This window comes from Phasianus colchicus, chromosome Z (genome assembly GCF_987193195.1).
Source record: "Phasianus colchicus chromosome Z, bPhaCol1.hap1.1, whole genome shotgun sequence".
Lineage (NCBI taxonomy): Eukaryota > Metazoa > Chordata > Aves > Galliformes > Phasianidae > Phasianus > Phasianus colchicus.
In genome coordinates this window covers 7,785,107-7,807,128 of record NC_143476.1, presented here as the reverse complement: position 1 = coordinate 7,807,128, position 22,022 = coordinate 7,785,107, and the positions used below count along the sequence as shown (strand labels likewise).

Genomic DNA, 22,022 nt, shown 5'->3' with positions numbered 1-22,022 from the left:
AATTTGTCAGTCCATCACCAAGAAAAAGCCCAGTCCCTCTGCAAATAGATGCAATAGGGGAATCCCAGGTTATGAAGGCAATATTTACATCCAGATGCTTTTTCACTTTTTCTTAGGGCCAGCTTGACTTCCTTGCTAGCATCACAGACATCACACTGCCAAGGCCTGTCACCTCTTCTGGAAAACACAAGTGCAGCAATGCTTCTTCCTTGACAGGAGGATAGGTGACAGAAGGAGGCCCTGGCCTTGCCCCATCATCAGTCACATAAGACCTCTTCAGAGGAGCTGGGGCAGCTTTCTTGTCAGCTCTGTGGTGGTTGGAAACAGATCTGAACAGCTCTGTCTACAGTTAGACATGTCTCAAGCTCCCAGGACAATTTCCTTCAAATTGCTCTCCCAAAAAAAGTACTTCTAGACAGTAAGCCTCAGTAACAGAAGAGGTCTGTCTTTTCAATAGAATTTCTGTTTCTTAGCTAAATGCCATAGCAGTACTCTTCAAAGCAGGAAATCTGCCATAATGATTGTCTCCAAGCCACAAATACGATCAGGTAGAATAATGCCCTCTGATCTTTAACTTGACACAAAACTATTTACTTGTTGAAGTAGATAGGTAGGAAAGGAGCATTTCAGAAGACCCAGAGCCAGTCATTCACAACCTTTAAACGTGCATCTGCATAATCTGGAGTGTGTGAGCCACAAAAGTGTCTTAAATGGAACCTGCCTTCCAGGAAGAGATGGCAGTTTGACTCAATAAGTCACGCTGCAACTCTCAGCAACACAGAGCATACACAGCTCAGTGCTCAACTCCTTTCCTGACATTAAAGGCTACAAGTGAACAGGACCGAATGGCTAGAAGTGCCGTGGATCTCTGCTCTAGGCATCATTTTCACCTGTTGATTCAGTACTGCAATCAAGTTTTAAGTTTCCTTCACAAGAACTCCAGCTCCCATTTAGTACCAGTGATTATGCCACCTGGGTTATCCTGCCTTTGTCTAGAAGTACAGCAAAAAGCTGGCATATTGGGAAATTATCCAAAGGGGAGTATCCCTTCAAATAAGGGGTGTGCATAGTGTTGTGCAGGGATCAGATGCTTCTTCGGTGCTGCATAACTTGGGGTTCTTAGCATCTAAAGGGACATCAGTTATTTATTATTCTGTCCTTATAGCATTCGATCTAATAAACAGCAGGTCAAATGGTCTCTTACAGACTCTGAGTGCCTTTCATACCAGGATCCTAATGGACCAGTACTCCCCCAGCACCAAACAAATACACCAGGAGTACAGGACAGAGCAGTTAAATTGTTATCTTCCTCAAAGTACATAAAACACCACATCCCAGAAAGAACAGTACTGCATGGAAGGATTTGTCTGCCTCCTTAAAATAGAATTTCTGTTCTCTAGAATCAGCCATCCAAAAATTAAGACATATTATCTTAAGTTAGTATTTACAGTCTCTATATATTCAGCAAAGAGAAAGGAGTGATTAAGGATAGCAATCCATACCCTTTCAAGACAGCCATCTGGGATGGGAAAGATTAAGCTTCCTCTGTAGATGCACTTAGAACATCCATAGCAGCCAAATCTGATCTTCAGCCAGCTTAACTTCACACCCAACGGTTACAGGTTTGATGTCAAGTGAGATGATTTGTACCCCAGTTGGTACTGACAAGGAAGTCAGAACAGGCTGGAATCAAAGTATTTGAAGTGTACTAAGGACAAGATAAGTAGAGCCATCTATATTGCTACATAGAAACATGGGAATTTTAAGAAATACATACATCATCTGGTACTGACGATCCATTATTTTGCTATGCCCTCAGTGCTCCACACAGTTTTGCTGGATTTTCTTCATCTTGTAATGAACAACTCACCTGTTGACTCAAGACCAGAGAAATGTATTGGTAAGGACTGGGAACCAAAAAAATCCATTTTTGACTAGCAACTATTTCTATAATATTATAGGGATGTTTTAAATTCTTTCTTGCTATAACAGAGTGACTGAGTTACTGGCCCACCATTTTCTACTACCTGAGCATCTCCAAATATACTGCTATGCACACACAAGCATAAACAGAGATTATGTCAACCTCTTATTTAAATAAACTTGAATATAGGAACTCAAGAAAAATAATTTATGATTAATGTGGCATTTTAAGTATTTACAGACTCCTTCTCCAGCTTACTTTTAGAACAGAAATTCTTACTGATGTTTTCATGATGTCCATTCTTACTTCTTGACTTCCATTTTGCCTTCTTGCTTCCAAGAAAACAAACGATAAAACAATACTATTAAGCGATTAGTTCTCTGCTTAGATGCCTCTGCTTGCAAATTGTTCTACTGCAGGATTTCTCTTTACTCCACAATACTACAGTTTGCCAGGTTTTCGTGTTTGCCCTAGATAATTCCCAACTGCAGTGAACACATGCTAGAAAACCTTAGTTATACTGTATAACCAATGAATACGCAGACATTATAATTACGAAACACAAGAGAGTTTGGCTAAGCAGATTATTACATACACCAAAGAAAGAATAGATCTTTCTTGCTTACGCTTACCTGGGCTTGCTGTAAAACTCCAAAGAAGGGATCTCCAGAAAAAGATCCTTCCCCACTGGTAGTCAGCTCTTAAATGGGACTAGGAGAGGTGCAGCCAGCCTCCACTCCTCCCAGCAGCACAGCTGAATTGCCTTCACCTGTGCTCCCAGGGCTGACTCATTGCTCGCCTCAGGTGATCAATCAGAGGTTCAGGCCATTCTTCCCATACATATATACACCATAAAAATCAAACTACAGCTTCAGAAACACATGTAAGCACACTGCTTACACATCCTTGCTTCTCGGCCTGGATGCTGGGTTTTACCCAACCTGAGCTATTGCTCCCCTCTACTCTGGCCTTGTGAGGCCCCATCTGGAGTACTGCATCCCAGTACAGTAAGGATGTGGAGCTGCTGAAGCAGGTCCAGAGGTGGCCTTGGAGATGATGAGAGGGCTGGAGAACATTTCCTGTGAAGAAAGGCTGAGGGAGCTGGGCTTGTGTAGCTTGGAGAAGAGAAGGCTCTGGGCAGGCCTGATTGCAGCCTCCCAGTACTTGAAGGGAGCTTACAAGTTTTTACACAGTCTGCTAGTAATAGGACAGGGGGAAATGATTTTAAATTAAAAAGGGGGCAATTTAAGTTAGATGTTAGGAGGAAATGCTGTACCCAGAGGTTGGTGAGGCGCTGGCACAGCTGCCCAGAGAAGCTGTGGTGCCCCATCCCTGGAGGCGCTCGAGGCCAGGCTGGATGGGGCCCTGGGCAGCTGAGCTGGTGGGGGGCAGCCCTGCACATGGCAGGGGTTGGGGCTGGGGGGGCCTGTAAGGTCCTTTCCAATCTAAGCCATTATATGATTCTATGATCTTCCAAAGGTATGTGAAGGTTGACATGTTTTTGCACCTTTTTAATCACTATAAATTAAACCATTTCACAATGTTAGATTAAGGATGATACTTACTACAATGGTTATGCAAGAAGTGCAGATATGAGATCAGCCAGGGGCTTTTATCCCTCACCAACTCTTGATTAAGGCGAATGCCAGGAAGTCCATGGAAAGCAGTGACTTCATAAGGTGACAGCCAAAAGCTAGACCCTCAAATAGGAAGGATCTGCATAATTCCTTCAAAAGACACAACAGTCTAGCTGAAGTTTTGGCCCTGAAAGCATTGCCCCAGCAATCTTTGTATTCAGATCTGCAGCAGTGAATTATGGCTATATATTTTTATATAGAGTTAAATTATTAAATTATTAAATTATAATTAATCAAATTAATTAAAGGTGATATAATTTAGTGTGTTATCATGTACAAATAAAAAATCCCAGTTGTTATATTCTTCCAGACAAAGATTTTTCACATGCTTTGAACCATTAAAACAAGGACATCCAGAGGTTCTAAGGACAATAATAGCATACACTACTGAGGGATATTTAAGAAAGTTTATAGGTTATTAAACCTTGTTCAAAGCATGCAATTAAACTTGGTGCTATTTTCTTTTCTACTCAGAACTTAATATTCAGATGAAAAACTAACTACTAAATGGGACTATTACATTTCTACTATTTCTAATGAACAAGCAACTTTCTTTCCAACAACCAACACAGAAGTCTGTTTTTATATATTATCACTCTGAGTTACATTATCCAGTTAAAAATACCCCACATGTAAGGGAATCTATTCCTTTGAACACAGAAAATAGGCAGTTATAACAATTCAAACAACAAAATGTTCCCTCGTGTTACATAAGAAGACTTGAGAAACCAGCAGACCATCTGGCAAAAAAAAAAAAAAAAGTGTACTTTACTAACTGTGAACTTGTGGAGGCTTTTTTTCTTAGCATAAAACCAGCCAGCATTCCTTTACCTATTAACTATTTTGAACATGCACTGGAAATCAAGGGCTGGCACTGAAGATAAATACATGTCACTTTTCTACAAGGGAGACATTACAAAGAAGTTGTTCTTACGTGGTAAATAATAGAAACTCACAGAAGAGTAGGATGAAATAGTGCAGTTCTTCGAGCACTTTGCTGCATGGCTGCCAATCTTCTTTCTAACTTCTGAAGAAAACACAATGGCTCAGCTGTGAAAAGTTTCCTGGACTATCAAGTAATTGGAAGGGAAAAAAAAAAACAACAACAATGAAGACTGATAATGCTCTGTTTTACCTAACATAGTAATTATAACCTCATATGCTGTTTTATTCCCTCACAATTACTTGGCCCTGTGCAAATGGTTTCAATATATTGATATTACAGTGAAAAACAAGTAGATAAAACAAGGTTTTACCAACACATCTCTTTTAGAAGCCCTATTTATTAGTGTGCCATTTTCAAATTTAGTGATAACATATTTTAAGCTAGGAAGAGAGTCATCATCATGCTAATATCTATTAATCATTGTAATTACAAAAAAACAATTAGATACATGTTGCATCACCTGACTGAATATCCCTATGATGCATCTGTAGTTTACATCTACTGACTTTCTGATTAGCAAAAATAAACCAAATCAAGTAAGACCTCTCATCTGTGGCTTGGTTTCCAAATTATATTCAACACCTAGCACGTATATCTTCTGTTACTGCAGGTCTGTATTTGTGCTGTCTATTTTCATGTCACATCACCGAAACCTTTTTTCCTTGAGCTTGTTTTTTTAAGTGTTAAAGATGATGCCTCAGTTAGATGCAGAGCCAGCTCCAGGCACAAGAGATGTACCAGCAGAACCAGAGATACTAGGGTAGCAAAGTACAGGACCCAGACCTCTTTTATGCCAAACAACAGAAACTTTTGTAGAGCACTGAATTCAGGCCATGCAGCACGCACGCAAATGCTGAACAACCGAGTCAAATACTTAGTTCTTAATGACAGTAAATCTTCATGTAGGTGTTCTTCAAGGTACTGTGACACTCGTTTCAAAACTGACTTGTTTCTACCTAATTCAACTCTGTGGCTATTTGTTATTCTGGTTGTCACACTGCTGCAGCACTCTAGTCACAGGCCATAACCTCAGTGACTAAGGACTGAACAAACAGGACACAAAGCTGCCAGGTGGCCTAGAGAAAATGAGTTTTCCTCTAGTCACAGCTAAATAGAGTGGATTGCTGAATGTTTGGAAGAGAGCACCGAAGAGAGAAAACCAAGTTTTAATCTGCTTCTCTGTCTCAGAATTTGGAAATTACTTTGTTTTCTGACAAAATTATCCACAGACAGTGTGGATAGAGACAAAAAATTTATCCAAAACCCATAGGAAGTTAAAGAATTGTCTGGTTCCTACCCCTCTCCCCCCAAAATGAAACTGGAAAAAAAAAAAATTGGAGAATAATGAGAGAAGCTCAGAGAGGATACAGTCCCTGAGGAAGGGCAGGAATTCAGTAAGAAAAGCCTGGTTAAATGTGAGGCAGGTGTCTGATCATTTGAAAAAGATAAGCATACTGATGTGGATCTGAGATTCAGCTGCAGTCATCAAAGGCTTTAGTGAGAGAAATTCTAGAGAGATGTCAAGGATGGAGGATGGATTGTTGCCATGATGAAATCAGAGGAGAGTTCAGAATACCTATAAGTTTAGGAATGGAATGCCTGGAAAGAAGTTAGAGGAGTGGGGGGAGGGAGGGGTCACAGGTGGGTTTCCTTTGTGTAGGAAACAAAGAAACTGAGTGCAAGAAAGGCATCTGAAGACACTAGAAGATTACATGGAAACAAAATAGAGAAAAGCAAATGAGATGTTTGTATTAGTGACAGGAGGAAAGGAAGAGTAAGTGGCAAGAGACAGAAATCAACACCAAGAGAGTGTGTATAGTGTCTTTTATCATAAAATCCTTAGGGTTGGAACAGACCTTTAGAAGTCATCTAGTCCAACTCCTCTGCAATGAACAGGGACATTTACATCTACATCAGGTTCCCCATGGTTTAATCCAGCACACTGCCTTGAAAGTCACTAGGGACACAGCATCCACCACATCTCTGGGCAATCTGTTCCACTGCCTTACCACCTTCACTGTAAAAAAACTTTTTCCTTATATCTAACCTAAATCCATCCTTTTTAAGCTTGAAACCATTTCCCCTGGTCCTATCACAACAGACCCTGATAGAGAGTCTATCACCTTTGTTCCTGTAGCTCCCATTGAGATACTGAAATGCCACAATCACCTCAGAGCCTTCTCTTCTCCAGGCTGAGCAGCCCCAGCTCTTTCAGCCTGTCCTCATAGGAGAAGTGCTTCACCCCTTGGATAATTCTTATGGCCCTCCACTCAATACAATCCAACAGGTCTACGTCTCTCCTGTACTGAGGACTCCACATATGGACACAGGACTCCAGGTAAGGTCTCACCAGCACAAAGTAGAGAGGAAGGATCCCCTCCTTCACCCTGCTGGCCACACTGCTTTGGGTGCAGCCCAGCACACGGTTGGCTTTCCGGGCTGACTCATGTCCAGCTTCCCATCCACCAGCACTCCCGGGTCTTTTTCAGCAGGGCTGCGCTCAATCCTTTCATCCCCCAGTCTGTACTGCTAATGGGTGCTGCCTCAGCCCAGGTGCAAGACCTTGCACTTGAATTTGCTGAGGCTCTCCCAGGCCGAGTGCTCAAGCCCGTCCAGGTCCATTTGGTGGCACCCCATCCCTCCGGTGTGCTGACCACAGCCCACAGCTCGGTGTCATCTACAGACCTGCTGAGGGAACACTCAGCCCCACTGCCAATCTCACGGACACAAAAGAACATCAGCCCAGCAGCACCCGGGGCTCCGCAGCTGCGGCGTCAGCCTTCCGCCGGGCGCGGCCGCGGCCACTCGGCGCCTCCGGAGCTGCGGCCGCCGGGCCGTCAACGGGAGCCGCGCACTCACCGCTCGCCCGGCGGCGCCGACGGCCGCCCTCGCCGCGCGGTCCCGCGTCCGAGCGGCTCGCGGCTTCTCCTCGTTAAAGCGGCCCGGGCGATCCTCGCGCCCCGCCGCCTCCGCTCCGCCCCCGAGGCTTTTTCCAGGCGAGCCCCGGCGACGTCCCCGCCGCGTCGGCCGCTCTCGCGAGAGCCGCCCGGCCGAGAGCCGCGCGGCCGCTCCGTCGCCTCGGGGAGCCGTGAGTGAGGGAAGCGGCCGGAACCGCGCCGCGCCTCGCGGGCCGTCGCTGCGCTTCTGGCGGGAACGGCTCCGAAGCGGCGAACCTCGGCGGTCGAGGCGTCCGCACTTCGCGGTGATGCCGGAGGACGTGCCGCAGTGTGGGAAGTCTCCACATAACGCTCTGGGACGGCGTCTCGGATAAAGCAGACGTTCTTCGCGGTTGCGGTGGCGGCCTCCTGCAAGCAGGAGAGCCCGAGAAAGCAGGGTTCCATCTTTCATCCCCTCTGCCCGACGCTGCTCTCTTTCTGCCCCGGTTCCTCACAAATGCAGGCAAACACAGGAAAAATGTATTTATGCAGAGTTTAATGTCGCTACAGAAGAAGGCAGTACGTGACAAGTGGTTCATTTGTTCACATCTCACTCTGTCACTAACACTGCAAAATCCAGTGCTTTGTTTTCCAACTGCCGACTGCTCAACCCTGCCAAATACAGAAATGATGCACCGATCTGTAACATGAAACTTGGCTGGCAGTTATCCTGGTCAGCTTTTATCATTTCCACGTAGACTTCATGGGTTTCCTCATTGCTGCAGGTTAATCGTAGGCCTTGTCAGCAATCTGTGTCAGTGGCCGTACGTTCAGGTGTTGTGATGACAGATAATGATGAATGCCCGTGATATCAGAGGTGACTGTTGGTGGTACGGCAGCAGAGGCTGAACCTTCCTACAAATGCTCCATTACGTTTTGTTGTCGTGCCAGCAGATGGCAGCAGAGCTGCAGTTGCCATCGAAATCAACAGCAGGCATTACTTTTGGAGCGACCTACATCGGAGTGTCCAAGTATCCGTATGCACTTGTGTACAGCAGTGAAAAAGTCATGGAAAAAGCCCCCTGCAAGGAATGCAGGGAGCATTGCCTTTGCCAACCCCTGAACAAAAGACTGCAGTGTTTTTCTCAGTAATGTCCCAGACGTTTCCAATGGGAGAGAAGGAATCTGTGGGACTGACGGTGGGAAATTCAGCCTCTTTTTTCATCCCCAACAGAGCTGAAATCTGGGCGACCAAAATTACCGTGAGATATCTTGGCAATGTAGAAGCCAGTATCCTACACTAGGGTAACCCGTGAGTTCTGCCAAAACCCCAAAGCATTGACTGCAAAATGCTACAGTGGAGGAGTGGAAAAGTGGAGAAAATCTTGTTCCTGTGTCCTGGGAAACTCTAGCAGCTTTGTGCCATGGTGAGAGGCCCTTTCTCTAGTAAGATAAGGGCACACCAATTTTGCTGGAGAAGTAAGATCGTGCTTTCTTGGCAAGTAGAAGAAATACAGAAATAAATTTTAAAATTCCTCAGAAATATTTTTGGCTGAGACTTTTTCAGTCCACATCTTTAACCTTTTGGAACACTTTTAATTCTTCTATTTTTGTTGTTGTTGTTGTTTTGACATGGCTTTTTTTTTCATTCCCATTCAGCATTTTGGTCTCTTATCTACTTATCTGTTGGTAAAACATGTGAGTGTTTCAAAAACATGTCTAAAGACAGAATTAGTTATGCCAAGGATGAATACACAGCTGGAAAGCCTATTTCTTCCTCCATTAGTTTTGGGCTTGTTATGATACATCCTTCATGAGACAAGTGCTCACAGCAGAGTTCTGGCAGTGTCTGTTTCTTCATTTTCTCTCCGTTTCCTAGTACCCAGAGCAGCTGTTTTCTCAAATCAGTACATTTGGACTACGTTTTGTCTTCCATCTGACCACTATGCACTGAACAATCAAGACTTAACCAAGAGGAAATCAGCTTCTCCATGCTCGTGCATGACCTGAGATTTGAGCTGTCCTTTTCAAGACATTCACAGATGTCACTTACAGTCAGGATTCTGGTGCAGACCTGCTTAAACAGCAAAGCAAGGTGTGCTTAAATGCCTGCTTATCAATGCCTCTGATAGAATGCATTCCTGTATTTAAATATGCACAAAAATATTTATGGATTTTTAATTGTATATATTCACGTCTATTTCATGGATTTATAATATATAATTACATATAATTTATGTAATTAAGTGTAATTTATACAATTATATAATTAATGTATTTGTAATATATGCATATATGCATTAATTCTCTCCTCCTTCTACTGACCAGGGATAACTACATACTGGAAAATACTCACAAGTCTGCCAGCAGGCTGCTGCTCACAAGGTCACATCCAACCCCGCAGTTCAGGTGGACAATGCAGTCGTGACAGCAGCAGTAGAGGAGCTGCTAAGGTGGAAACTCGACCAGCAGTCACATTTCAGCTTGGATCCATCTCTAGAAGAGAGACACCAGTGATACTATCAACACAGAATGAATGCATGGGCAGTCACTGCAATGGTCTGTGATGGCAGCTGAGCTCCAGGTGTGAAAGGTTTATCTATTGCATTTCTTAATTAATTATTATGTGAATATTACTTACAGGTTTTGAATTGCAGATTTTGGTTTCAGCTGTTCAGAAGGTCAGTGCTCCCAAACACTGAACCTACAAGCACAAACTGTGAGATGGTTTTGATACCTCCTATGGGCTCTCTGTACATGGAAACAAAGCAACAAATGGGCCCTGCAGGTAAACACAAACCTGCTTTTAGCACCATCCATCCCTGTGCCAAACATCAGAGGGGATCTGCTCTGTGTCCCACATGCAGAAAGGCAGTCTCTTGTAGGCATCTGGAGAACTAGATGCTCCAGGAAATCCATCCATTCCTTCTTTCTGCTTAAAAAAGTTCTTTTGGCTTAAAAATGGTCTTCTCAACATGACAGCTGGGTAACTTGTGTTGCTATTTCATTCATTTTGCCCTTCCTTTTGCTCTCCTTTTCGTGCTGAGTCAAAATTCCCAGCAGAATTAACTTTCTGTTTCTAATGATCAGTGAGAAATTAGCTGGTAACACATCTGAGGAGCTGCCAATCTGGGTTTGTCCAGCTAGCTCAGCACAGGTGATACCAGCAAGCAAGCAATGACATAAAAATACTCAGCATGAAGTGCCTTTTGCAAAGAGTTGCCAGAGCATTTCAGATCAGCACAGACTGTTGGGAAGTTTCTATCAGTGCTGTACTATTTCATCAAGGATTAATGTAAGTGTAGTGCCATCATTGCCCTCCGTTTACTGAAGGTGCCTCCACACATTCTGGTTGTTGGCAGACACTCAAAGATGTGGAAGGTTTGATAGGTAAAAGTGCAGCTCCCTCCTTTTCCGTGACAGCTCTTTGTTCCTTAAACATTCGTATGTGATGTGTTATACTTTTCAGTCAGTCAAGAGAAAGTCAAAAGGGTTTTTTTTCATTTTCAGAATATAGAGGTTGTTGGTGGGTTTTTTTGTTGTTTTGTTTTGGTTTGTTTTATTTTCCCATAACTGAATGTCTTAAAGAAACGCAAATAGTTTGAAGACCATTCTTCCCAGAATACATTTTCCAGTTGAGAGGAATAACATTTCTTACTTAGCCTGGAGCTTGAAAGGATGGATAAGGGAATTGGCAGCTCTACACTTTCTTATTTAAAAAAAAACATACAGCTGAAAGGAATCATGTAGTACGTAATGCAGCTATCAATATATCTGGGTGCTTTTTTTTTTTTTTTTTTTTGGTCATTTATTGATCTTTCTTGTATTTCAGATTGATCAAGCAATCCACCAGCTTTGCAGAATTATGCCTACCCCGCAAGCCAGAAATGCTTCAAACCCATCAGAAGACATCTGTAAATACCTTGGCACAGCCCTTCTCCAGATCAGCCCAGTGAGGGCTGAAATAACTCATGATTCCAGCTGACAACGTGCTGCTTTCTAACAGACGTTTTGCAGGAAGGGTTCTTTCCTTTGTCATTTGGCACAAACCTTTTCCTGCAGAGAATTAAAAATAAATTTCACTGCTGGAAAGATGTGGAGATCATCAACACTGCGTTGCCATGCAGCTTTTGTTGCAGCTTGGCAATGTTCTAGCTCTGACATTAACAGTTCCCTCGTAGATCTAACAGCCAGATGGGTGTGAAGTTGTGAACTACTGACTGAGCTGCTCTTGAAGTCATGCCAAGAGAGATCTCTGCAGGCACACATTCATTCTGCAGGGCAGTGCTGTAAGGTCACAGGAAGAACGAGGTCAGAAGTGCCTTGTCTGATGTTTCTGGGGTGTGCATTAGCTCGACTGGCTGCCCACAGTCTCTGAGCTGCAAACAGAAGAGGTGGGGATAATCATTCATAACAGGTCAGTTATCCATTCGGTTTTGGCATCTCTTTATGTTTGCAAATGGTCCACGAACAGACCCTGATTTTCCTGAATGCATTAGTTACTCAGAGTTATTGCTGACACAGGACACAAAGCACAGAAATGCTGGCTGGGGTCACCTTTCTCTGAGGCTGAGCAGGGCTGCCATCAGCTAGGCACTTCACATGAAGGCTGGTGAAAGAAAGGGAGCATAAGGCCCAAATGCAGAAAGCTGAGAGACAGAGAGAGCCATCGTTAGAAGGTCTGCAGCCTTTTGACCTGTTGTGAGCTACGTGCCACAGCTTGATCTTTGGCAACAGTCGCTCTGGAGAGATGATGTCTGCTTTGTTTCAGTCTTCTTGGGTGTTTTTTCCAACATCTGGCTGCTGCCTTTGCTGCTCTTGCCTCCCCTTTTGATCTCATTTTCTTGCCACATCTTTTCAACTAGCAGAGTAAGTTTTGGCTACAAAAAAATCTGACAGCTCCTTCTCAGACATTGTATGGGTAATGTGAAGGTGAAAATACATTCATAATTTGAGCTGTTAAGCCATTCTGATTCACCCTTTGCATCCACAGCATACAGTTTTTTCCCACACTGCTGTTTCTATCCAGCAATGTGCATATGTGCAGTGGTACAGAGGTTGGTGGCCCTGCCTGTGGCAGGGAGTTGGAGATTCCTGATCCTTGAGGTCCCTTCCAACCCGGGCCATTCTGTGTGTGTGTGTGTGACTGGCTAAACACCAATTGTTGCTAGCTCAGCAGGTATACTGCTAATTATTGAACGTCTGACAGCTGCTTATCAACACTTGGCCACTATTTCTGGACACCTGCTCATCCCTGAAGAGAGAGAAGTTTGGAAGGAGGACAGAGGGGAGTCTCTTGATGCCTGCCTGTTGCATCCCAACCTGCCCACAGAGTGAGTCAATACGGCCTTGTGTGGAGGCCCTGGCTTCTTTGGAGTCTGTTTTTCTTTTGCTGAGCTTCTCCTATCCAAACAGAATGGCCTTACAACATGCTTTCTGGTCCTCAATGCTATACCCATGCAATTTGTAACTATTACAGTTCTGTAAGTGAGAATTGATCACATGATTGAACAACTGTATTTCTAAAATATGTTATGAAATAACTTCTTTTTTCTAATACTAATAAAGTCTTTCTACTTTTTCAAACTGTTTCAAACTGTTTCTAAGGGCAAATTACAAAACACATTGTGCTGTACTGCTTCTGACCAGTCCCACATTTGATAGCCAGTGCAGAAACAACATTCCATCCTACAGCATTAGCTAGTTCAGAGGTACCAGACGTGTATCTGGATGTATGTGGCTGTTGTGCATAACTTCCTGGACACCCAGCAGCAGCCAGGTGAAAGGAAAGTTGTGTTCCAGAGCACTGCAGGAAACGTGGTGTTCTACTGCTGCACACATGCAGAAAAGGACACACACACGACAAAGCACTGTTCCTTCCCCCATGGCACGGTGAGGAGTGCCTTCTCGTGCTCTTTTCCTGCTACTTCCATGGCACGGTGCACATCTGTGGCATTTGGTCCTCCAGGGAGGAGCAGGCAAGCAGGACACCGCAGAAAGAGCATCTCTTTGCTCTAAGCTGTCAGTGCCATTCCAGGGTTAACAGGAATAGGGCATGTCAATGCCCCACTCATAGTGGAGAGGGGAGAGACGTTAAAAGGGAAATGAAATCTTCAGTGGAAGATCCTCTTGGATTAGCAGGGCAGTGTGATCAATTCTTGGGGCCAGATTTTTACCCATGGGACGAGATCATGTCCATCCTGAGTATGTTGATTAACAGGGAGGAAAGAGGAATGATTCGACAAGCTGCCATGCAGGAATGGCAGAAAATGCATCCTCAGGGTCCCGAGGCTGTCCCTGCTGGAGTGTTACAGCCATGAGCAGGCTTGGGAGGGGGGCTGAGGGATCAGAAATGACAGCTCCACTCTTGGAGACCACAGAACTAAAATGGAAAGATAAAATAGTTGCAGGGCAATTGTTCTCTGTGCCTGAAGCAGGGACCGATTTAGGGGGGAGAGATTTAACAGGTAAATGAGGATTACAGCTGAAAGTCTGTGAAACAGATATCAGGTATCAATGCGTTAACACCTGTGATGAAGAAGAAATGAATCCAAAGGTGTGGGCAGGGGAAGGAAATCGGGGTGGACTCACAATTTTCCCTTACAAAGAACTGCCCAAGGAGGGAGTGGAGCTGTGAAACAGCAACAATATCCCATAGCCTTAGAAGGGAGAGTGGGTCTAAAAGCTGTAACACAGACAGTGCTTAAGGATGGTCTTCTGGAACCTTGTCTGTGGCCTTATAACACCCCAATCCTGTCGGCACGGAAGGCAGACGGCACGTATCGGCTGGTGCAAGATGTAAGGAAATGACTGAACCCGTTCTCAAAAGACAGCCTGTGGTTCCTAACCCCTATACCCTAATGAGTCAGATCCCACACGGACAGCAGTGGTTTGGTGTGAGAGACCTCAAAGATGCTTTCCGGACAGCCTTTGGACTCAGAGAGAAATGGCTGCGTTTGTATGAGGACACATTGTAATCCTATCGTGATTCGTGATGATACTGTAGATACTGGAACTCGTGCTAATCCTTGTCTTTGCAGCATTTGAAGCAAGCAGCTGGTGCTGCTGTCATGCAGAAAGCTCCCATCCAACCACTCAGCAAGCATTTGGATGAGACAGCTTCCTGCTGGGGAGCCCTCCGACATCACTGCTGCCTCCTCCAGAACCATACCTGCAGATGCTTCAGAGCTCTTCAGCATGGACTTCCTTCCTCCCATCAGCAGCTGCTCCTGCACTGACCTTCATTCACACTGGGATACCATCTGCTTCCAGCAGGAGCTGACCTGCGAGACAGAGAAAGGAAACGTGGGATGAGCACCAATGCAGAAGCACAAGGCTGTGTCACCACCACGTCTTGCAGCCTTGGGAAGTCAGCTGCAACTGCAGCCTTGGTCAGAATTACAACGGGCACCGTAAATTAAGTGTGACCTCTGAAGCTGTTGCCATGATCAGAAGTAGACGCTGAAATCGCTCACATAACTGTCGGTGGTTCCCTCCAAATTCTTTTGCTTTGGGGAACAGATGGACTCGGAATGGAAGGACACGAGAAAAATGACATCTGTTTGAGCTCAGCAGGCTTGAGAGGTGGGCCTGGGTGAACCTCATGAGGTTCAGCACAGCCAAGTGCAAGGTTTGGCATTTGGGCCGGAGGAATCCCAGGCATTCTTTTGTCATCGTGGTGGTTTCCAATAGACCCCAACAATGAGACATCAGGTCGCCGTGTGGGCTCCTGGGTGACACTGCCATTTCCCAGCCATTGCAGCCTAGGGGCAAATAAAGTAAAATACTTCAGAAAGATCTCACACTGATTGCATATTTTACTGTTCTTTTACACAAAACAGAAGGGGAGGGCAGCAGATGCATGCAGCTGCATCAACACCCAGGCTGCTAAAGGAATGGAAAGACAGAAACATCAAATATCAATACGTAATTCTAATGCAAGGAGGGAAGCTTTTTTCAATGTTACTTTTTATCATTTAAAATGAGCAGTTGGCACTCTTAAAGGAAAATCCTAGGCCCCAGGTTCTGACAGTGTGGCAATCTGGCATGGACTCAGCTGTGACTGATCCAAACAGTCTGTTCCAGATTTTAACATCCCTTCTATGCATTCACAAGTTTTCTCTCTTGACTTCCCCTTACAGCCGTTAGATGCCAGCAAAACATCCCACAAACACTCCTTAACTCTGTGCACACAGGCACCCATCCAACCAGAGCCATCAGTCATTCCCAGCCATGCGCTCTTCCTCCAATCATGGTCAGCATCACACGGCCGTCACGCAGCTCACTTGACTCAGTTTTTCTCTTCTTTCTGGAGGTGGCCTTGCTTCTCAGCCTTACCTTCTCGTGATGTTTATCTCGCTCTGCAGCTCCTGCTCTGAATAGGCACAAAATGCAGCCACAGCCCCTGCCACCAAGGTCAGCTCTTCAGCACACATTACCTGAGGAGCACTTGGCAACTCCTGCAACCTGAGCAGTGCCAGGAAGACTGTTTCACTTCTGCTTCTCCTGGCTCAGAAATTCATTTTCCTACCTAGAAAATAGGAAAAGAAAAGAAAGAAAAAAAATCCCGACATAAAGCAGACACAATTGATACCATGGAATTCTGGAAGGCAAGGGATTTGCCCTCTATGATGAGAAGTTGAGTGCAAAGAACTCAGAAGAGCCATGAGCAGGTTGTGAACTTGTGGGTAAAATCAGGAACTGCAGCAGTGCAGGGCTTCTGGAGGTGAGGGTCTGCTACAGCCGCCTGGAAAGAGAGCCTGTTGGTGGGAGCTGCTTACTGCAGCCAGCAGAAGCATCGCACTCACTGACTCTCATCCTGATGGGGGATTCCAGTCAGTCTGGGAAATCAGCATGGCTGGCTGCAAGCAATCTGACAGACTCCTGGAGTGCAGTGAGAATCACTCTGTGGTGCAGGCATTGGGCACAGCAAGCAGAAGGGAAGCATTGCTGGACATGGTGCACACCAGGGGTTACGACAGGAGGCGGTCAGGGCTGCAGTGACCATGCCCTCCTTGAGTTGGTGATCTCAAGGAATGCGGGCCTGGCAGGAAGCAAAGGCAGGAGCCTGAACTTCAGGAGAGCCAGCTGCAGGCTGTTCCGGGAATTCTTGGACGAGATCCTCTGGACAACTGTTTGTAGGGGCAAAGGGATGGAAAAGAGCTGGTCACTTTCTCAGAAAAAAACTTGCTCAGGTTGCACGCTGAGCTGCAGGAGAGGAAGGGGAGGAGGTGCCAGCACGGCTCTGCACGATGCTCTCCCACACTGGGCAGCTTGATCATGGCTCAGCAGTGGGATCAGACAAGGAGAAGGGGAGAAGGAAATCAAGGATGGGAGGGAGCCATCAGACACAGCCGGTGAGTGTCTGTGAAGTCTTGCAGACCCAGAGGTTCCCAGGTTGTTTCTGCTTTCGTAGCATTTGTGTGCTGCAGGGTGAGCAAAAGGTTCTGCTGCTTGATTCTTCTGCAGGAGCCGCCTAAAAGGGAAATGGCCACTGAGCTGCAGACCAAGCAGTACTGCCTGACGTTGGCCAGGGGGAGCTTCTCCTGCCGCAGTGTGCTGATGACAGGTCTGGAGATGATCTGCACGGCCAGCTCGTAGATGGGAGCCAGGAAAGGACATGATGGGAGGAGGGAGGTGTTAAGCAACAGCCAAGGCATCAAAATGCATCAGAAAGCCCTGAAAAGCATCACAAAGCCACAGCCAGGAAGCTTGGGAGTATCATGAGCAGCATCCAGGATGCGAGAGATTATTTGCTACCATGCCAAATGGTAGCAGAGCTCCCCCTGCAGACATCCCAAAGCCAGACAAAACAGGAACAAACCCGAAGCTGTGCTGCACACACCCCACAGCCACAGCATTGCAAGCTGGGGTGCCTTGCTGTGTGCTGCATTCATCCCAGTCCGTGTGAATGAAGACTCTGGAGGCAGTCAAGGCGTTGATTGAGCACGAGTGTGCTTTTATTATTGTATAAAAGACAGGAGAGTGAGAGGTCGATGGTGAAGATGGGACTCATCCTGTCTTGTCATGGAGAGAGTGGCTCAGAGCTCTCAGTGCTGCTGTCCGGTGCCTGGGACTGGAGGCCTGATTGAAAGTCCCCCTGCAAGAGGCTCTGCTCCTCCTCACTGACACTGAACTGCTCCTGCATGGAGGTGCTGCTGTCGGGGCACTCACACTGCTCTTGGGATGGGCTGCACTGCAGAGACTCTGGGTGACAGACCACACTTGTGACTGTGGTGTCTGGGAGGCTCAGGTCACCAACTTCAGCAGAGCCAGGTGTAATGAGAGCTTGAACTTCGATGAGCTCCTTCTCTCCATTCATGTTGTTAGATGGAAGGCTGCTGTTGGAACTGCAGCAATCTGTGCTTCCTATGAGCTCTCCACTGATGGAAGCACACAGAGCATCCTCGCTGCTTGCCCTGGATCTTATGGCTTGGCAAGGGCTCGATTCACCTAGAAAGGATACACAGGGGTTAGTGTCAAACTTTCAGAAGCTGAATTACGACAGTGGTTCTTGATCAGGGGTGAACTGAAAATGCTAGGCAGGGGCTGGAATGCCAGAAGGAGATACAAGTGCAGAGCAAGCTTGAATTGTATGTTCCTGAAAAGCAGGGATTTGGAAGCTGCATTTGCACCCTTACCTGCCAGGACTACCACTGCTGTTTCTGAGGGCTGCCTGGCATTGCGCTGCAGTTGGCGTTTGCTGCCAGAGGATGGCTTCCTGAGGCTGAAGCAGCAACACCAACTGCTAGCTGGTGATTCCTCACTCTTGCTGGGTGGATTTTGTCTGGAGAGAGAAAACAGCCAATGCTGTGAGTCGTGCGTGGTGCAGGGTGAGGGAAGAGCAGCACTGAGCTCTTGGCAGCAGTTGCTTGTTCCTAGCACTGCCTGGTTTCTGCAGGAAAACACAAAAACCCACCCAAACAATGATGCTAGGTGCTGGAAAAGAAAGTCCTCTTTACCTGTCAGATGGAAAGTCGATGATTGTGTGGAATTTGCCCTGCCCAGCTGCAGGGCTTTCTTCCACTTCAATGTCGTGGCTGCTCTCTGTCACAGGGGGAGAGCTGCTGTGGCCTCGCCTCTGTGCCTGTGCCTCCTCCAGGCTGAGCAGCTTTGTGGCAGCAGAAGAGACCCCCACAGACTTGGGCCCTGGGAGAGAATTGTGCCCTGTCAGGGAAAACCACAGGTAAGAGCGAGGATCAGAAAGCAGCAGCACAGCCACCACAGTTCTGGGGGAGGTGCTGTATTTTTCTCAGGCTTGCTTATCCCAGCCACTGGAAGAAGAGGAGCTCAAAATAACCATGTGGGCAGAAGTCTGTTTATGGCAAAGGACATGGTCATCATTAAGAGAGCTCACCCCTAGATAAAAGGGGCAGGGAACTGAGAAAGCTTCGCTGCCACACTTGCATCAAGCTTTTCCTGCGTGCAAACATAATAATGACAGTTTCCTCCTTGTGAAATTTGGGCTTGGACATTCTAAGCATCCAGCAACAGGATGCCACACCCTAATGGAAGCCCAGAGGTCTGCTGTCCCCTTGAAGGTAAAAGAGAATCTCAAAGGTCCTGGAGAAGGCCTGCATTTGATCAAGGTGTCAGGTCAAGATCAAGCTAATGGAAGAAGACACTCACCTGCTGCATCTGCGATGTCTGCTCTGGATTTGGAGCAGAAGAGGACGTCTGTGTGGTTGATGAGAAATTCCACCACATCCGACTGCGTCTGCAGCTCCATGCAGGCAGCTCTTCCGCTGGCGCAGGCAGACTCGTTCTGCTGTGATCTGTAGAAAAGGCAGATTTTAGAAGTCATTTCTCCAAGACCGTTTCCCCGAGTCTGAATTGTTGCAGCCAAAAGCTGTCAGCTGAGGCTCTGGAGACTTCCGCAGTGGGCAATCAGTGATGCCACTGCAGAAATTCCCCTGGATGATCAAGGACACGTCAGTCCCATCTCAACAAGACTGCAGAAATTGTCACCTGGACATTGTGCCCGTGGGGTTGGAGAACAGCCCAGGATCCCGCTCTTCTGTCAGCCACAGATTTTACAGGAGAAGAGCACATTTGATGGAGAAAAAGAGAGGACTGTTTTTTTTTTTTTACTGGAGAACAGATGTCAGTGTTGTGTTGAAACAGAAGCAGAAGTTTACCTTAAGAGGTTTGGAGCCCACACAATGGCTAGGTTCTTGGCATGCATGTTTGTGATGGTGGAGCTCCCAGCCAGACACGCCAAGTGTCTCATCAGGAACTCCAGTGTCCTGGAAAACAAGAGAGGCAAACGTTCAGCACCAACAAGCATGCCGTGCTGCAATTCAGAAAGACAAAGTCTGGAACCACATCGTTGCCCCCTGCAATGCAGCAGGGCTGAGCTCAGCAGGCTGAGGGCAGCACTGACCTGTAGTGAGGAGCGGGCAGCTGCTGGATGACGTCCTGCATTCTGAGCAGCCGCTCCTCCTCTGTAGCGGCACCAACAGCATCCTGGAGTAGTGCAGAAAGGGAGCGAGACACCAATCAGGCTAGTACACCACTGCGAGTAAACCTCGTGGGGCTGACAGCAAAAGGGCCTCCGAGCTGGGGCACTGCTGCAGCCATCTGCCAAGAGGCCCAGGAAGAGGGAAATGAAAGATGTGGCCTTGTGCTTACCGAGAACTTGCCGTACAGCTGGTGGGTGAGCAGAGGGTTCGGGAGCTCCCTGAAGTACATCTTGCAGAGGGAGCTCACGCTGTGAATGTCCCGGACGGTGAGCTCAGGAATCTGCTCCGACTCAAATTCCTGCCTGGAGAGAGGGACGCAAACCCGGTTGAGCGAGAGGAAGGCAAGCCCAAAGCCACACCAGATGCACTCAGGCTGTGTCAGTCGCAGCACTCTTACCGCAGCCTCTGGATGTTGGACGCGACGCCGGACAGGCGGTATATCCCCTGCACCACGCCGTGCTGCTCAATGAACTCAGCGCAGCTCTGGAGGACCTGGGGGACTGAAGAACACGTGCCAGCCGTCAGTGGAGCTCCTGATTCAATCGTGCTGCAGGCTGTGCTTCACATCCCATCCACTAAGCCCAGCCAGGCTTGGCTGAAGCAAATACAGATGTGCTTGTCTCTTAGGAACATCCGCCTCACTTTATCCTTCAGCCATCAACTCCCTTTACACGTGTCTCCACTGCTATCAGCCTGCCCCCTGCTAGATATGAGCTCCCTTTCATCTTCTTTAGATGCCCAGCAGAGGAAGATCTCAGGAATGGGCAGCTCCTTACCATCACGACCGGAGTGGAGAAGATGCTCTCCCAGGTCACCGCCAAACACCCTTTCCTTCTCTACCTCCCGCTCGGTCGGTTTCTTTGGGCGGGCCTTCACCAAGGAACGAAGGAAGGTGAGGATCTTGCTGCGTTTCTTGGGCACTGCACAACAAAAGGAAGAAACCAGGTCATTTCAGGTCTGGCTCCGTTGGACGAGGCCGAGCACAGCACATTCTACAGAGCACGTCAGAACGGGAAGAACATTACCAACCAGTACATACAAAAAGGGGTTTTCCCCATCTCTGGAGGAGCCCAAGGCCAGGTTGGATGGGGCCCTGGGCAGACTGATCTAGTCTCACATTAACTGTGGGGGCTGGGAGACCATCCTGAGGCAGGAGGGTTGGAGCATGATGATCCCTGAGGTCCCTTCCATCCCAAGCCATTCTATGAAGATTCTATAGTTTCGCTAAGTCCAATCATAAACACAGGAGGATTGGGCCAAATCTCTGCCCCATGGTGTGCATGAAGAATCATCAACCCAGAGGACAATGTGGGATGGATAAATGAGGTACTAAACATGGAACACACCCCAAAAAAGACTCCCTTTTGCTTCCCCACACCATGAAATGTAACATCCGTACCTGGCTTTGGCACAGAGTTGATGAGTGCCTCAGGAATGTTCTTATTAATGAGTTCCACACACTCCCCTGGGAAAAATCCAACCTGTAACAAGAAGAGAAGCCAAATATTGCATGCAGCACTTCTCAGATCTGAACTGTTAAACCAAAAGCCACATAACATTTCCCTCGGAACGTGCTTGCCTGACACTTTCTAAGACTATCCAGCAGAAAATGGCCATAGTTCACAGCATAAAGGTAATAAGTTTTCAGCATTTGCAGCCAAAGGCAAGGTCCTCTGACACCGACACAGGGAAACTGTTTATGTCCACTAGGCATCCTGTGCAGGCAGAGCAGCTCTAAGCTGAGATTCCTGCCTTTACTGAAGTTGCACTCTCCAGTCTGAAGCTTGTGCCTACCTGGAAGCCAAGCTTGCCTCTCCACCAGGGGGTCAGCTCCTTTGGTGGCATGTCGATGACACAGATGATGTCTCCCACCTGCAAGAGATTGCAACGTCAATCCCAGCTTCAGCACGGCTGGGAGGAAAGCACAGCTCAAATGACTGCATTCTTCTGCACTGCCAAACATCGCCGAGCTTGAGAGCACTTGCACCAGTGCAGCTCTGAAGGCATTTGCCATTGTAAAATTGAGCAACAAGGAACGCCTTGAACTGCTTACCTCAAAGGAGAGTTCATCCGCTGCCTGGGCAACGTATCTCTTAATAGCATGGGCAGCAGCAATAGCTGGAACATTCACAGGTGCCACCTCATGGTCTAGCAGGGGCTTCCCCTTGTTCTCAGTCT

The 22,022-nt window shown here is 46.8% G+C and overlaps 1 protein-coding gene and 1 long non-coding RNA gene across 3 annotated transcripts in view; both read right to left on the bottom strand.

The window, feature by feature from the left end:
* The window catches only part of LOC149912386 (uncharacterized), a 31,454-nt gene extending 23,543 nt beyond the window's left edge, over window positions 1-7,911 (bottom strand). For both annotated transcript variants that reach the window (XR_016461871.1, XR_016461870.1), the window contains exons 1-2: window positions 4,518-7,911; window positions 1,778-3,651 (exon numbers count right to left, since the gene is read on the bottom strand). This is a non-coding gene — a long non-coding RNA (uncharacterized LOC149912386). The remainder of the gene's footprint in view (window positions 1-1,777; window positions 3,652-4,517) is intronic.
* An 11,392-nt stretch (window positions 7,912-19,303) lies between these two features.
* On the bottom strand, window positions 19,304-20,112 carry LOC149912385 (rho GTPase-activating protein 33-like). Its single transcript, XM_090130725.1, has 3 exons — window positions 20,014-20,112; window positions 19,766-19,848; window positions 19,304-19,628 (listed from the first exon to the last, which is right to left on the bottom strand). Exons 1-3 carry the CDS (start codon window positions 20,071-20,073, stop codon window positions 19,517-19,519), a joined length of 255 nt encoding a protein of 84 aa, XP_089986851.1. The 5' UTR covers window positions 20,074-20,112; the 3' UTR covers window positions 19,304-19,516.
* Window positions 20,113-22,022: the final 1,910 nt, after the last annotated feature.

Excerpts from the sequence above, each read along its gene's own strand:
- LOC149912385 (XM_090130725.1), bottom strand. The coding sequence starts at position 20,073 with ATGTACTTCAGGGAGCTCCCGAACCCTCTGCTCACCCACCAGCTGTAC. Across the intron at positions 19,849-20,013 it reads AGCTGTACGGCAAGTTCTCG|GATGCTGTTGGTGCCGCTAC; the intron begins GTAAGCACAAGG and ends GCACTACTCCAG. Across the intron at positions 19,629-19,765 it reads CTGCCCGCTCCTCACTACAG|GACACTGGAGTTCCTGATGA; the intron begins GTCAGTGCTGCC and ends CTTGTTTTCCAG.